General features: G+C 43.4%; 3 protein-coding genes across 3 annotated transcripts; 1 reads left to right on the top strand and 2 right to left on the bottom strand.

Annotated features, from left to right (window-relative positions):
* Positions 1 to 6,051: 6,051 nt before the first annotated feature.
* On the bottom strand, positions 6,052 to 7,383 carry LOC109468213. The gene has a single exon (XM_019766467.1). The coding sequence runs from the start codon at positions 7,381 to 7,383 to the stop codon at positions 6,052 to 6,054; it is 1,332 nt and encodes a 443-aa protein (XP_019622026.1).
* Positions 7,384 to 9,466: 2,083 nt separating this feature from the next.
* On the top strand, positions 9,467 to 10,004 carry LOC109468214 (D-beta-hydroxybutyrate dehydrogenase, mitochondrial-like). The gene is made up of 2 exons (XM_019766468.1): positions 9,467 to 9,716; positions 9,853 to 10,004. Exons 1-2 carry the CDS (start codon positions 9,467 to 9,469, stop codon positions 10,002 to 10,004), a joined length of 402 nt encoding a protein of 133 aa, XP_019622027.1.
* Positions 10,005 to 13,244: 3,240 nt separating this feature from the next.
* Positions 13,245 to 16,083, bottom strand: LOC109468241. Its single transcript, XM_019766498.1, has 4 exons — positions 15,614 to 16,083; positions 15,167 to 15,331; positions 14,539 to 14,694; positions 13,245 to 14,162 (listed from the first exon to the last, which is right to left on the bottom strand). Exons 1-4 carry the CDS (start codon positions 15,843 to 15,845, stop codon positions 13,876 to 13,878), a joined length of 840 nt encoding a protein of 279 aa, XP_019622057.1. The 5' UTR covers positions 15,846 to 16,083; the 3' UTR covers positions 13,245 to 13,875.
* Positions 16,084 to 16,122: the final 39 nt, after the last annotated feature.

Here is a 16,122-nt window from a genome sequence, read left to right on the forward strand (position 1 = left end):
TACAGAGCATGAAGGCATGGAAGTCCCCTGGGCCCGACAACATCCCCTTCGAGCTTATCTCCCATGGGGGCTTAGCTGTGAAGACCAAGCTTTTCTCAATGATACTCCGTATCTGGGAGACGAAAGCTGTACCCGCAGACCTGAAGGACGCCACCATTATCACTATCTTTAAGAAGGGCGACCGCTCAGTATGTGGAAACTACCGCGGCATATCCCTCCTTAGCATCGCTGGGAAGATATTTGCACGCATCCTGCTTGACAGGCTCCTCATTGTCGCTGAGGAAGTCCTTCCAGAGTCACAATGTGGTTTCCGGCCATCTCGTGGCACTACCGACATGATTTTCTGTGCTCGCCTACTCCAGGAGAAATCCCGTGAACAGCGGCGGCCTCTCCTCTTTGTCTTCTGGGATTTGGAGAAGGCTTTTGACAGTGTCCCAAGACCAGCCATGTGGGCAACGCTGAGGCGTTTTGGCTGTCCCGACCACTTCACGGACCTTATCCAGGCCCTTCATGATGGTATGAAGGGTCGCGTCGTGTTCAAGAACAGTATCTCTGACCCCTTCCCCATCACCACCGGTCTAAAGCAGGGCTGTGTTCTTGCCCCCACTCTGTTCTTCTGTTCTCACTGTACCTTGGGGCAATGATACACGAGCTCCCTGACACGACCCCCGGCATCCAACTCCGCTGCCGATTGGATGGAGGACGGCTCCGCGCCAAACGACGTACCACCCCGGTCACAGTACGGGAGCTACAGTACGCTGATGACAACGCGACCCCTGTAGACACAGTTGTAGATCTCCAGACAACTGTTGACGCCTTTGATGGTGCCTACTCCCACTTTGGTCTTACCTCCAATACAGGCAAGACCAAGATTCTAGCACAGGGAGCTCCGGGCGACCATCCCCCTGACACCAGTACCGTGCGACTCCATGGCGAGGTTCTTGAGACTGTGGAGGCCTTCCCTTACCTCGGAAGCTATCTTTCTTGTGATAGCTCTATGCGGAAAGATATTGATAACAGGATTCGCGCCGCACATACTGCTTTCGGGAGAATCTCTAAACGTGTCTTCCTGAATCACGACCTGAACCTCCAGACCAAAATCTCGGTGTTCAGAGCCATTGTTCTCTCTACTCTTCTCTATGGCTCTGAGCTATGGGTCCTGTACAGGAGAGACATAAAAAGACTGGAGTCGTTCCAACAGCAGAAACTCCGTGCGATCATGAAGATCAAACGACAAGACCGTGTCTCCAACGAGGCTGTTCTTCTTCGAGCTAACCTCCCCAGTATTGAGACCACTGTGGCAGGACACCGGCTTCGCTGGGTAGGACACGTCAGCAGAATGCCTGAAACCAGACTCCCCCGCCAGATCTTGTTCTCCCAACTTGAATCTGGCACAAGACCTAGAGGTGCTCCTCGGCGGCGCTTCCGGGACCAACTGAAGGACACACTCCTTCGTTGCGCCATAGACCAGGACAGCTGGGAGCACCTGGCAGAAGACAGAGCCAAGTGGCGACGCACTGTGATGCAGGGGACGGCTCACATGGAGGATCAACGCCGGGCTGAAGCTGAGGCCAAAAGACAGCAACGCAAGGAGCGTCTTCTCCGCCCGTGCCCACCTCCTACCCTGCCATGCAGAAAATGCCACAAACTCTTCCATACCAGGCTAGGTTTAAGTAGCCACACACGTCATAGACACCCCAACGATTGAGGGCCCACGAATATGACATGAACAATTATGCTCGGTAACGAGCTACTGCCGATGATGATGATGAATTTCATAGTAACTGCAGGAATCCCATACTTGTGACATTTTTAAGTTAAGTGAAGGCGGACATCACTAAAAATAACATATTCAAATCAGGACCTCATTTACATAATTTATGAAGAAATTCTAGATTTTTTTTCTACTATTTTTCATAGACAAGCCTGTCATAAGGTGAATAACATGATCAGCTGATATGATTCATGCAAATGGGGATCTTCAAATCTTGTTTTCATGATAAATGAAAATATGATATCATTCAAAATTCTACATTTGTGAATGTGATTGTGGAACTCTAGTATTAATATTGATTTCAAAAGGGACTGGCGTAATGCATTTCCAATGGAGTCACTTTTGGGGTTTTTTGTTCCCTTACGGGCGTCAATGACCTCATGGCCCGGCCGTTATCCGCCCGAAATTCGCCGAAATCGGGGGTTTGTCCCGTCCGGAGTTGTCTGGCCCTGGTGACGTCATCACTAGCAACAGGCACATGAGATTGTGTGTCGGGCCCGCCACGGCTACAGGTGGCGCCGGCGGCCCGACTTTAGGCGCTTGGCCGACGTACCTGGGCGAGAGGTGTAGTCTGAGCCTAAAGGTTTATCACTCTTTATTACTTTCGTTATATTAATATTAATGACAATGAAGTTTATTATTGCATATTCATGCTGTGCTATGTTCTATCTATATATAAGCTGTACATGTTTCTTCTCTCTTCTTTAAACATTTGTATACGAATTTACATAGTTTTTCTAATACATCATGGTTAACTGAAGACACACGGTGGTCAAATCTGGGCTGCAAAGTTCCCACATTTCATAGAACCCGAACTGTGTTCGATCGTGTTCGATCTGGGCAATTCGAATCGAACCCGCGTTCCATTTCGGGGTCACCTGCGGTCATTTACAATAAGGCCATGTTGATTTGATTATATGGATGACATCCTCCGGGAGCCCCAAAACTGATGCGCGCGTGCGAATAAAATAAAAGTTTTGCAAAAAAAAAAAGTTGTTTTCATTATGAAATCTACGTGGTCATGAGGGTTGAACAAATGGGACAGAATATGGTTTGGCGAATAATCTAGTTTTCAAGTTCATTTCTTTACAATTTCGTATTTTTTCGTTTGATTTTGGCATTCTACGACATTGGTATAGTTTTTATCTATTAATTTTTTTAACTTACGGTATATTTTTGCTCATTTTGCAACTGTTTTGTACGATTTACAGTATGGTTGAAAACTTTTTTTTTTTGGAAACGGCCGAAAATCCATGCGCGCGCGGATGTCATCCATATAATCAAATCAACATGGCCTAAAGCGGCAAAACAAGCCATTCTGCCTGAGTGCCGCGCAACAGATAAAAAACAATACTTTTCTATAGATACAAACAGTTTCCTGGACAGTACATGTCCGCTATCATTTTTTGTGGACATGTAACATTTAGCGAAGCTACTGTCGTATCCTTGGGTGACCTTGAATACTGTAATGATTCTTTACGCCTGTATGAATAACACACTTTCGGCCGATATGGCATGTCTGCAAAACTCGTGCCAACCTGGGAGCATAGAAAGTCAAACATACTCCATTTACGGCTCAAAATGACTGTCACGATTGTCCCGAAAATCGTGCTTTAGGGATTTTTGAAAAATGCTCTCGATTTTGAATTATGGGTAATTGAGTGCGAAAAAAGCAAAAAAAAAAAAAATCGGTTTTTTCATCTATTTGTCGACAAAATCTATGCTTAGAGTCAGAAATTCAAAAATCCCTAAAGCACGATTTTTCATCTTATTCCTAGTCGTCGAAGAATATAAAAATCAGTGATCTTGCGTAATATGCGTAGCCAGGTTTGCTCGGTGATTGGTTAAAATATGGCGCTCGGAAATCCCGAAAATACATACATACATACATACATACATTTTTAATGGATAAAAAGGCAACTGCCTGTGTGATCCATATCTGAAACCTTAAAACTATAACATTACAATAGATAAATTACAAAAATATAAATATACATTGTCCTCGCTAATACATGTAATTTGGCGATAGTTACTTAAACGTTCAGATTTACAATGTTAGAGTTGTACTTATAATGTCCAGAGTTCAGAGTTGTTATGATCAAGTTGTAATGTCCAGAGTTCAGTAGTTTCTAACATTAAAAGTTCAGATTTACAATGTTAGAGTTGTACTTGTAATGTCCAGAGTTCAGAGTTTGTTATGATCAAATAATGTCCAGAGTTCAGAGTTTGTTATGATCAAGTAAATGTCCAGAGTTCAGTAGTTTCTAACATTAAAAGTTCAGATTTACAATGTTAGAGTTGTACTTGTAATGTCCAGACTTCAGAGTTTGTTATGATCAAGTTGTAATGTCCAGAGTTCAGTAGTTTCTAACATTAAAAGTTCAGATTTACAATGTTAGAGTTGTACTTGTAATGTCCAGAGTTCAGAGTTTGTTATGATCAAATAATGTCCAGAGTTCAGAGTTTGTTATGATCAAGTAAATGTCCAGAGTTCAGTAGTTTCTAACATTAAACGTTAAGATTTACAATGTTAGAGTTGTACTTGTAATGTCCAGAGTTCAGAGTTTGTTATGATCAAGTAAATGTCCAGAGTTCAGTAGTTTCTAACATTAAACGTTCAGATTTACAATGTTAGAGTTGTACTTGTAATGAGAGTTTGTTATGATCAAGTTGTAATGTCCAGAGTTCAGTAGTTTGTAATATCCAAAATATCAGAGTTTGTAATGTTCAAAATTCAGAGTTGTAATGTCCAGAGTTCAAAGTTGTAATGTTCAGAAGTTGTAATATGAAATTATGTGTATTCCGTCCCCCTCCAGTAACTGTCTAGTCTTGACTTAAAAGAGTTAACAGTGTCTGCTGCCACAACATCTGCGGGAAGGCTATTCCAAGCATTTATTGCTCGTACACTAAAAGAGTTTGATCTAGTTAACTTCTTTGCTTGTGGTTTGGCGATTTTGTATGGATGGCCTCTGGTACGTCCATCTACGTTTAAGTTGAACATCCGGCCTGGATCGACACGGTCGAAACCCTTGACGAACTTGAAGACTTGTATCACGTCACCTCTTTTGCGGCGGTGCTCAAGAGTAGGAAGTTGCAGACGACGTAATCTGTCCTCGTAGCTGATTTCTCTGAACCCAAGTACAAGTCGCGTCGCCTTGTGCTGTACTCTATTCAGTAGCTCCTGGTCACCTATAGAGTATGGACCCCATATCACATTACCATACTCTATAATGGGCCGAACCATAGTTTTGTACAACAGGGGTACGGTTGTCTTGTCAAGTTGAAAGCTCTTCTTGACGAGTCCCAGAATTCTGAATGCCTTGTTAGCAGCGGCGGTGCAATGCGCATGGAATTTCAGTTTCCTGTCAACGATTACTCCCAGGTCCCGCTCCTCGCTGGTTTCTTCCAACGTGGAGCCTTGGATTTCATATTCTTGGCAAGGATTACCATGCCCAATATGCATGCGTTTACACTTTTCGATGTTAAAGCTGAGCTGCCAGTCTTTGGACCAAGCTGCCAGGTTGTTAATGTCTGCTTGCAGGGTGGCAACTTCGGCTGGAGAATTTACACGGCGAAACACCTTGGCATCATCCGCAAAGAGGTGACAGGCACTGCTAATAGTCCCGGGCATGTCGTTGATAAAGACAACGAAAAGAAACGGTCCAAGTACTGATCCCTGGGGAATTCCACTTGTTACCTTGGCCCAGTCTGACATTTCACCATCAATGCATACTCGCTGTTTTCTGTCCGTTAAGAATGCCTGGATCCAGCCGTGTAACTTACCGTCGATACCGTACTGGCTCAGTTTGTGCATCAGGCGTGCATGGGGCACCGAATCGAACGCCTTTCTAAAATCCAGGTATATGGCATCTAGGGGTTCCCCGGCCTCTACTGCTTGGGTCCACAGGTCTAATGTGGTAATTAGCTGTGTTGTACATGATCTACCGGGCACAAAGCAATGCTGCTGGTCGCAGAAGAGATCGTTCAGCATCATGTGGTCCACAAGCGCGTCCTTAAGAACAGATTCGAGGAGTTTCACAATGACAGACGTAAGACTAATGGGACGGTTAGTTTCCAGGTTTCGGTTTCGGTCCCTTCTTGTGTATGGCAGTTATATGGGCAATTTTCCATTGTTCTGCCAGGTGGCCCTCATCTAGCGACTTGCGGAAGATGATCGCGAGCGGCTTGGCTACGGCTTCCGCGACCTCAGTAAGAATCTTGGGGTGCAACGCGTCTGGTCCAGGTGACTTCCCCTTCGTAAGCTTTTTCGTTTTTTTCTAAGTATAATTTCTAGGCGTAATCAGGATGTCTTCCAGCGGGGGTCCAAAGTACTTGGTTTCCATTTCAGGCATGTGTTCTGTATCTTCCTCAGTGAACACACTACAGAAGTACTGGTTCAAGGTGTCTGCTTTCTCTTTCTTGCTACTCGTCATGGTGCCGTCCGCCATCTTCAGGTCTCCGATTGTAGTTTTCGTCTTTAGCCGAGAGTTAACGTATTTCCAAAATGACTTTGGGTTCTGCTTTATGTCCCGAGCAAGGTTGGACTCAAACTCATATCGGAGTCTCCTGAGCTTTCTGAGGTCATTTCGAGTAGCGGTATACCAGGCATAATCCACCTCATCGCCAGTGATAGTGTAATGGTCCCAATTTGCCCGCTTCTTCTTACTGAGTCTCTTAACTTCTTGGGTCGTATACAAGTTCTTCTTGGATGTCTTCTCATTCGACAGGGGAACGTGTGAGTCAATACTGGCTTGCAGAACATCAATGAAGTCACTGTACGCCTCGTCGAAGGACTTGTTTTTCAGCCTGGTGTCCCAATTAATACCGGACAAGTCTGCGGCCATGCTGGCATAGTCACCTCGGTATAGATTGGGCCTAGGTTTTGTGTTGCCATTTCTCTCAGCATAAACCTTGACTTTGAACTGCAGCCGGATATGATCACTCTGTCCAATGCCTGGTAAGTATTCAATATTTTCCACCATTCCGTCTTCATTGGTTAAGACAAGATCGAGGATGTTCGATAACTCTCCAGGTCTGTATCTAGTTGGCTTGAAGACATGCTGGTACAGGAGGTTCTCGTGCACGCAGCGGAGGAATGGGTGTGAAGGGTGAGCGTCGTTTGCACATGAGGCTGTTTGCTTCCAGTCAATTTCAGGGTAGTTGAAATCTCCAGCTATCAAGAGGTGTGTAGGTCTGGTCCCCACAACTACTTGTAGAAGGTTTGCCAAGTGTTCGGTTGACAACCTTAGGTCAGAGGATGGGCTTCGGTAGATGCCTCCTATAATCAGCTTATCTTGCCTATGCAAACGTACTTGTACCCACAAATGTTCCTGGAACTCAATATCATTGTAGGAGACTTCTGTCGCGTCAATGTGGTCTGCTGTGTAGATCACTATCCCTCGTTTACCCAGTGCCCCAAGGTTTTCCTGGTCAGGGTTGAAGTTCGTGTGCGCTGTAAATCCTGGGATGGTGATTCTGGCTGCCCCAAGAGGTAGTCTCTGAGCCTTAGGGATTGCTTCCGTAAGTATGATCACATCAGGCTCTTCTGTTGTTATGGCTAACATGAGATCATCCCTCTTGTTTGGTAGTTGGTCTATATTTGTGTACATAATGTTCAATTTGCCATTCTCTTTCCTGTTTCTACATGATGGATGGTTGTGCGTATCAAGTCAGGCTTGGGAATGGTCATCACGGCCGTCCCGCGGCTGGGGTTCGCGAGGTGTCTGCGTGCACACAATACGCCCACGCCTGATGACCAGGTTTGCCTCTCCCGCTTCTTTTCTTGATTTGAGCTCCTGTCGCAGCTTTCTGTCCGCTTCCCTCTCATTTGGTGTCATATCGGGCACGATGTACACTCTACTCCAGCGGGTACTGTTTCTTAAGTCTTTCGCTCTTCTGAGGATCAGAGCGCGGCTAGAAGTGTCGTCATTGTCCATTCTGATCAAGAGCGGTCTTGGCTTGTCAGAGGTCTTTCGTCCCAATCTGTAGGCTGCTTGTACCTTAGGGATGAGGTTAAACTCCTCTTTGGTGATGTCTATAAAGAGTTTCTTATCACTCAACATGCTGTCAGTCGCATCGTCCTTCACGTCCTCTGGCACGTTGAAAACTACGAGGTTCTTGCGCCTCTTCTCCCGCTCAATGTACTCGTCCACCAACTGGACCACCTCCCTGGAATCTTGAGGAGTGCACGAGGACGACTGAGGGTTAGAAGTACCTGCTACAATCTTGTTGATGGTACCTGTGAAGCGGCTGAGATTCCTCGTGACGTCTGCATAAGATTGCCTTTGCCCCGGACCCTGGGCCTGGCAAGCTGTTACTGGCACTAGTCAACTTTAAGTCTTTCACTTTGCTTTCGATGCTGACGGCTATGGCTGTAGCTGTCTTTTCTGCAATTGATGCTATCATCACTTCATCGTAACGTTTCTCTCTCACTTCATCACTTGTGCAATTACCAGCTTCGGATCGTGCTCCATCGACAGCTAATGGCTCGCAGGTAGGACAATACCAGTGTAGAGATCGGTACTTAATGAGCGCATTAAGCATTGCTTTAGGCATCTTCATACATGGTGCACACATCCACTTTTGACATCGTTCACATTCAATTTGATCGTTCTCACCGTGGCGCCTGTCGCCACACTCACCGCTGACATTCCTTCCAACCTCATCTTCAATGGCGGGGACGGTAGCACTGTTTACCTCCTGGTGACAGCTACCTTGGATCGGGTTGGGGGAACTTTCAGCTACATCCTTTGGTTTAGTGAAGGTCGCAGGTTCCTTGTTGGCAGAGGGAAGGCGCCTACGGTCTACACACCTCCGACACAGTATCAAATCACCCTGACAGTTCTGTCCACCCACACCCCGACAGTCCTCGCATCTTGGCATGGTGGACGATTTTTCCCCTTCTCAAATCACGTTAAAAACAAACAAAACACGACAAAAAGTTTCTGCAGTCCGTCAGTAGGCACTTATCTTCGTAACCGTGAAACTTGTAGAGGCGGATGGTTCAGTTTGATCAGGATTTTCAGCAGATTCTCAGAAGATTCAGCAGCAGAAAATCAAATAGCCCGTCGGAGGTTGAGGTTGGCGATAGCGCGTCACCGTTACAACTCAAGGTCTTCTGGCGTTGGTACATGGTAGCTGAAGAAGTCAAACGAGCCCTAAACGTTACTATATATGGATCGGGGGAAGTTTAAAGTTGAGGCCACTACAGTTGTTGTACTGTGCAAAGTTGGCTGGTCTTTCCACCATTTCGGGCTTGTTGTTGTTGTTGTTGTACCACCGTGCACCTGTCCTGTAATCTCCAAGCAGATCTTTCGGTTGGGTGGCAAAAGACCGTATCCATTGGCCATCCTGTATCCATTGGCGATCCTGTATCCATTTCCCAACTTCGGTGGCTAATAGACACTCCTCTGGCCAATGGATACTGTCTTGCCACCGAAAGATCTGCTTGGAGATTGCCTGTCCTGTACTACCTGTGCACGGGATACTGCTGGGTTCAGTGGGGTACGGGGTGGTTCTGTACTGGGCGCCGAAGAGCCGAGTGAACGGGAACGGCAAAGCTGTCTTCATTACAGGTAGGACTTTGTTTCAAACACCTGCAGTCAGTAGCATATCTACGCCCTTCATCACCTTTTCAAATCCTTTCTTGGAATTTAGCTCGTAAGCAATGAACCATACCATAGACCTGCTTGAATGTTTGACTCTCTAACGTGTGACAGTGGCTTTGGATTTGGGCTTGCCAAACGCCTGGACTCGCTGGGGTTCACGGTGTTTGCCGGCTGTCTGCTGGCAGACAGTGGTGGGGAGGGGTCGAAGAAAATCCGGGCGGAGTGCTCGAGCAGGCTGAATACTATTATATATATTCAGATAGACGTGACTGATGATGGACAGGTGAAGGCCGCTGTCAGACAGGTCGAAAACAGTCTACCTACAGAGTCTGAAGGTGATCACACGCATGACATTTCGTCAATTTGTACATAAAACAATATAAACATAAAGACGTTATCTTTTGACGTTGTCTTCTGGAAATATGACACGAAACGACGGTGTTTAGAAATGTTATCCTTTTGTTCCAACAGGTCTTTATGCACTGGTAAACAATGCTGTTGTCTGGCAGCCGGGAGAAATAGAGTGGGTCAGCATCGCCGCCTACCGACATGTGATGGAAGTGAACACCTTCGGTACCGTGCGGGTCACCAAGGCGTTTCTGCCTCTTATTACCTCCATGTAAAATGGAGGTAATGTTTTTAACGTGTCTGTCCGTGTGTCTCTGTGTGTTTCCGCAACTTTGTGGTCAGCATAACTTCAGAACGCCTTTATGGATTGTGATGGTATTTGGTATGCTGGTAAGTCTTAGGAAGACAAAGGTCAAGGTCAAATATGGGCCTCCTGGTGGATGACCTTGGTACTGCAGCAGAACTTCCGGTTTTTGTACTTGTTGTCCTGAACATACTATGATATTGATTTTGGTGACAGATAGCTTTCCTGTCAGGAATAAGTGGTGTGGGGTTGGTCTCCCTAGCAGCTTGTTCTGGAACAGCAGGGGACTTTCTGGCGAAATCTTTAAATGCCAATAAGTGTAGATAGAAACAACGTATTTTCATCATTTTTGGTATGTATATATTATGTTAATGTAGAGGTCATTTGCATTGAGGACATGAAGCATGACTAAGAAGAAGCCACACAGGCGAAACCGGTCATGCATGTGACAGGCTGAATAAAATTTCTAAACGGGAACTATGCGGCTCCAAGTGTCTTACTGAGGGACGACTGCGTGTGCATGATGTCGGTTAGCTTGAGGATTGAATCCCCGGCCCTCTACTGTATAAAGGAGAGGATTTTTTCTGTTATTGTTCCACTTCCAGTGCACGTTAAGCCAGCTTCGGTCGATGTGGCCTGGGCTTTAAGTCACTTCTTATTTTAGAATCATTTTACCAAGCTCGTGTGCGCAGGAATTATCCTATTTATCCTGGGAAATGGTTTAGTACATTCCACTTTATAGCATGGTTTCGATGAAATACATGTACATGTTTTCTCTTCTCCTGTTCCTGATCCCTCTGCCAAATGTTCGAACAGATTCATCGTGGCCGCTCTTGGGCTAAATGGCCTAAAATTTGGCATGGAGTGCGCCTAAACACCTTGGTATGGGGTTGACATATGCCCACTTCAATCACACTTCTGGCATGCACAAAAATGCCGCTAGATAAGTCCTCTTCTTATTCTTTTTTCTTCCTTTAATGCTCAGGATCATGATAATGATCATTCTGGCACGCTCATTTTTACCTCAGTGAAGTGAGGAAAGTCGCGTGAAGTGCAAGGGCACAAAATTGGGGACATGGCAGGACTCGAACCTGGGTCTCTTAGTTCTAAGCCGGATGCTCCACAGTCACGCCACACCACCACCATGACCTTTATCAATACACATTCCATTCATTCCTACATAATCTGGTGAGGTGCATGGATACCAAAGGTAAAAAGTTCGTACAAAGATAGTTATCAGTTCAGTCAGACTCTTTAGTAAGCAGGTAAGTCTGAGTAGCTTTGATCTCCTTGACAGGTTATTTGGTCACCTTGACAGGTTATGAACAGTTGTTCAATACCCCATGATAACCGTGGTTAAGAAAAACACAATGTACATCTTGAGGTCCTGAGCCTAGTATTAAACCCGAATGACCTGGAATTTCTTACGGGTGTATCTTTTACAGACCCCCAGAACTTCATAGAGTGAGTGACTTAGTGAGTGAGAACTTCACTCTCATACACACAAAAAGACCGATATTTTCTCACAGATCTATAACTGATACATGCTATGCACACAGTACATGAGCACACAAGTTACACCATGAGCTGTTTGTATTCAGTCGCGATAACGTGCACATTCTTCATGTTTGTTTGTGGAACGTCGACTGTGGAATGTCCACTTATGCCGGTGGGGCGACCTGGCTGAACTTAGCTCGCTAAGTGGTTTGACTGCCTCCTGTTGCCTAAAACTGTTGTTGCCAAAACTCAAATACTAGTAGCAACATATTAGGGTTTCCAGGTAGCCCGTGGCGTTTTTAATCTGCCAATGGCGTATTTTACATGGTGTCACAAAAAAAAAACCCAGTCCCATGCTCACTCAAGATAACTTGTCATGAATGACAATATATATAGTGTAATATATATATAGTGTAAGACGATTTGCTCAGTCTGTGAAAGGTTTCCATGACAGGTTTAGCAGTACGTTTTCATGTTTTTGTCCAAACAACGGCATTCCATAACGCATGTCAAGGTATATAAATGGCTGGTCATTGACTTTTGTAATCATATGAAAATGCAACATTTGGACAAGTGTGGAAAAAGCGTGGTGACCCACTAGGCCTTTTTGAATTCGCATTCCCTTTAATACTACATAATCTGGTGAGGTGCATGGATACCAAAGGTAAAAAGTTCGTACAAAGATAGTTATCAGTTCTTTTAGACTCTTTGGCAAACAGGTGCGTCTGAGTAGCTTTGATCTCCCTGGCCAACAGCAGCTGCTGTACAATATTTCATGATAAGGGTGGTGAAGAAAAACACTTCATATAATAGTTTACCTTAAAATAAACTTGTCTCTTTGCGTCACATGCATGCGTGGCAGATTCTTTAAACAACATGATGCAAATTGAATGTAAAGATAGTTATCAGTTCAGTTAGACTCTTTAGTAAGCAGGTAAGTGTAGCTAGCTTTGATCTCCTTGACAGGTTATTTGGTCACCTTGACAGGTTATGAACAGTTGTTCAATACCTCATGATAACGCTGGTTAAGAAAACCACAATGTACATTTTGAGCTCCTTTGAACATTAGGTATTTAACAACATGATGCAATGTAAATTGAATTGGAAATTTCTGCTTCATTTAATTTCTTTTTATTACCTATGTGTGTAGCATTCTTTTTTACTTTTCTATATGACACTGGAGCCCGGAATGTACAATGTAATGTACATCAAGATTCGCATTGATGTTCAAGGAAAATCTGTTTTAAAGATACAGTATTGAGGACAGGAATAGGCGTTGGTTGACGTTGGGGAGCACTCTGACTAGATTTTGTCCGATCCTACCTTTCGATGCAAGTTGAAACGTGAATTTTAGTCAAATCTGAGTCAACTTTGACCCCTGAACACACCCTTAATACTGCTGACTTACTCCCGAATGGTTGGCTGGCATTCTGCTGATATTTACAGCCGAAAGCCATCCTCAATGACAATGGTCGATCGAGCCTCCGGACCGCGTTAGACATTTTTTAAAATTCGGATATCGCAGCCGAATAGTTTGTTTGTTTGCTTTATTTGGATCTCAGTTAGTGTTACAATTAATTCAACACTATTCTGAAATACAATACAGTCAAATAAAATCAAAGAACAAAACCTTTACAATCAGTCAGTAGTAGACAAATATAAAAGATTTTAAAAAGTCAAATGAGATAAATTTAGAAGTGAGTAGGATAGCCGATTTCGCTGAACACTAGTATTAAGGAAGAAATTGGTTCTGACTTGATTATCATTTGGGCTCCTGAGTATCAGGCTAGTATAATTAAACCCAAATAATTATAAGATGATTATGAGATTTAGTCTCGATGTATATTTGACAGAGCCCCAGACTTTTACTCTTTTCACACGTTTGGCATACAAAAAAGGCCGACATTTTTTCAGAGGTTGATAAAGTCAACATATGCTGGTGAAAGTTAAATCATGAATTGTTCTTTTTCAGTCCTGGTGCAAGTTGAATGTATAATGATCAAAGGTGAAAAGTTGAAAATGACAAATTAAACAAAAAGCAGGTGGCCAATACAAATACTTTTTTTCGCTTTGTAGTCATAGTAGACCCGTTTGCTTATTAATTTCCATTGACATTGTGCAATAAAGGCCTAGCTTAAAAATAAGCGACATTTTCCAACAAAAGCAAAAATATTTCTCCTGCTGACGCATTTTAGTAAGTAGGGTATAAACGGTTACTTTTGTCCTGAATTATTTTGCATACATGAAAACATTAGCCTTGAAAAGTATAATGCATACAATGCACATTAACACTCTTTCTACTCTGTGCTGATAGCTCGTGATCTATTACTGCACCGACAGCACAATTAATTTGACAAGTTCACCATTCGGTTATGTTGTTTCCTTTTACTTTGTCTCATTCTAATGGTATGCTCTGCTGCATTGAGAGCTATCTTAACTATATCTAGAACCTGTTGTACCCTCTCAGTTGGGAAAGGTTTCTCCATCATGTAATTTGTTACAAAGTAGGTCTGGTCTCGATCACTTCCCGTTATCTGTCTGGCAAGTTCAACAATGTCCTGTCGTTGTTGTTCTGTACAGCCCTTTCTCTGAAGTTCATCATCATGGGTGATGATTGTCAATGTCTTCATAGCTGCAACACATGAAAAGGTCAGCGTATATCTGGTCAAATTTTATACCCAGCTTATGGAAGAAATAATATATATATATTTCCAATAGGTTAACTGACAATGACATATATTCCCGTGACTTATGTATGTCCCATGGATGCTTGACCCTACCGGTAATATTTGTACTACTTCTTTGTGCTTTAACAATGGTTTGTTGTGCAATTTTTATTTTTAATCACGTATACATAGTTATTTTATAATCATATCGGATCTATTCATTCACACGTTATTGCATTTACATACCCAAGTCAGTCATAATGGGGAAAAATATCATCATTCAGTATGCTTTTTTCGACTGCAAGAAGACAAAAGCTTCACAAAATGAGAACAATATTTTACCTCGATTCAGGAGCTGCATTCTTAGAAACTGCATGTGGCTCTGGTAGGTTCCACTCTCCAGGCGTGGATCAGTCCCTTTTACAAACCACAGTACCACATGTATCTCCCGGCTCAACTGGTAGTCATGGCCTAACATGGAGGTCTTTATTGATTTCCCTATCAAACAGATAATGAAATGGATTTGTTATTACCGAAGGGAAATTGAACAAATCTCCAAGTTGTAACTTCAAGCTTATATGATATGTAGGATTCACACATGTAGCTAGACTTTGAAGTCTGTAGCATATACAATGTTTTTGTTTTCTTGTAGGTTTGAAATACAAGGAAAAAGACTTCCGAAGGGTTTTATTCTTAGTCATAACTGAAAGATAACTGAGGAAATCCTCTGTGCATAGGCAGGCTAGGTTTATTTTACAGAGTCATATTATTATATTATAATACATGCTCATGCATTTACAGTCAGCTTTGATACCAATTTGTTACGTTAAAATTATCAGGAGAGACTGTCACAATAATTTTGTATGAGCAGTTGGCTGTGCCCATAGTCATAGAAGTTCGGGGTACTTTGTCAGTCATAGAAAATTACTCTTTAATCAATATACATGCATTATCAGCTTGTACCTCTTACCTCTATCTATGAATTGACCATCTCTGATATCTCCATTCAAAATGGCCAGCATTTCCTTGTTTGCATCCTCGCCCAAGATGTCAAACCCTCGGGTGTCTAAAAGTCTGAAGCCAGGTTTATCTGTTCCTTCTCCTCCAAAGCCAAATTCCTCCAAGATGACCGTTCCTTGAATCGATTCAAAATAGCATGGTTATGACTTATGATATTTCTGAGTAGAAATCTCTTGCCGAATGTAGTTTTCTTAATGTTATTAATGCATTTCTTAATGTTATTTAATCACATTTCTTATTCAAAATACATACTGATAATTGAAGTTTATTGCAAATTAATGCCCGGGGGGCTAATTGCAGATTACAAACATAAAAGAACAATGAAACGTAGTATAAAATAACTAAAATCTACATGATAAAAGGTAGTTGTCTAGGGCTATAGCTATGTCATACTGACCTTCTGCGCCGCTACTCTGCACCATCGCCAACTCCATGTCCTTCCCCTCAACACACCTCGACACTGTGTTTACGAAGGAGCTCTTTCCTGAACCTGTTAGACCAAAAAGTCCCACTCTCACATCTGTCCGCTTCATCTCCCCTCGGTGAGCGTCAGGGAAGTCCTTTACTATCTGCCCTGTTTGGTAGTATTTGAGAAAACATCGCGCGTTTTCGACCTCGGAACCAGCCATGACAGCTTATTGGAATGTTGGTGACGGCGTGTGCTGGCCTTATTTCGGTCAATTATGTCACAGGCCTAGGGACCGTTCATTTATCCCATGTAGCAGTAAGGGCTGCTTTGCAGATGCCCGGCATCTCTTGTTGAATGTATAAACAGCTGTAATGATATTGTTCCGCACTTTGGCAACGCTTAATTGCTATCATTGCCGCTAAGGTATGCTTCATCTCAGCCAAATAACATGTCCTATCCCGTTTGTACATGCAACTCAAGGTAAGTAATGTAATGTT

Source organism: Branchiostoma belcheri, unplaced genomic scaffold (genome assembly GCF_001625305.1).
Source record: "Branchiostoma belcheri isolate BF01 breed outbred unplaced genomic scaffold, Haploidv18h27 scaffold196, whole genome shotgun sequence".
Lineage (NCBI taxonomy): Eukaryota > Metazoa > Chordata > Leptocardii > Amphioxiformes > Branchiostomatidae > Branchiostoma > Branchiostoma belcheri.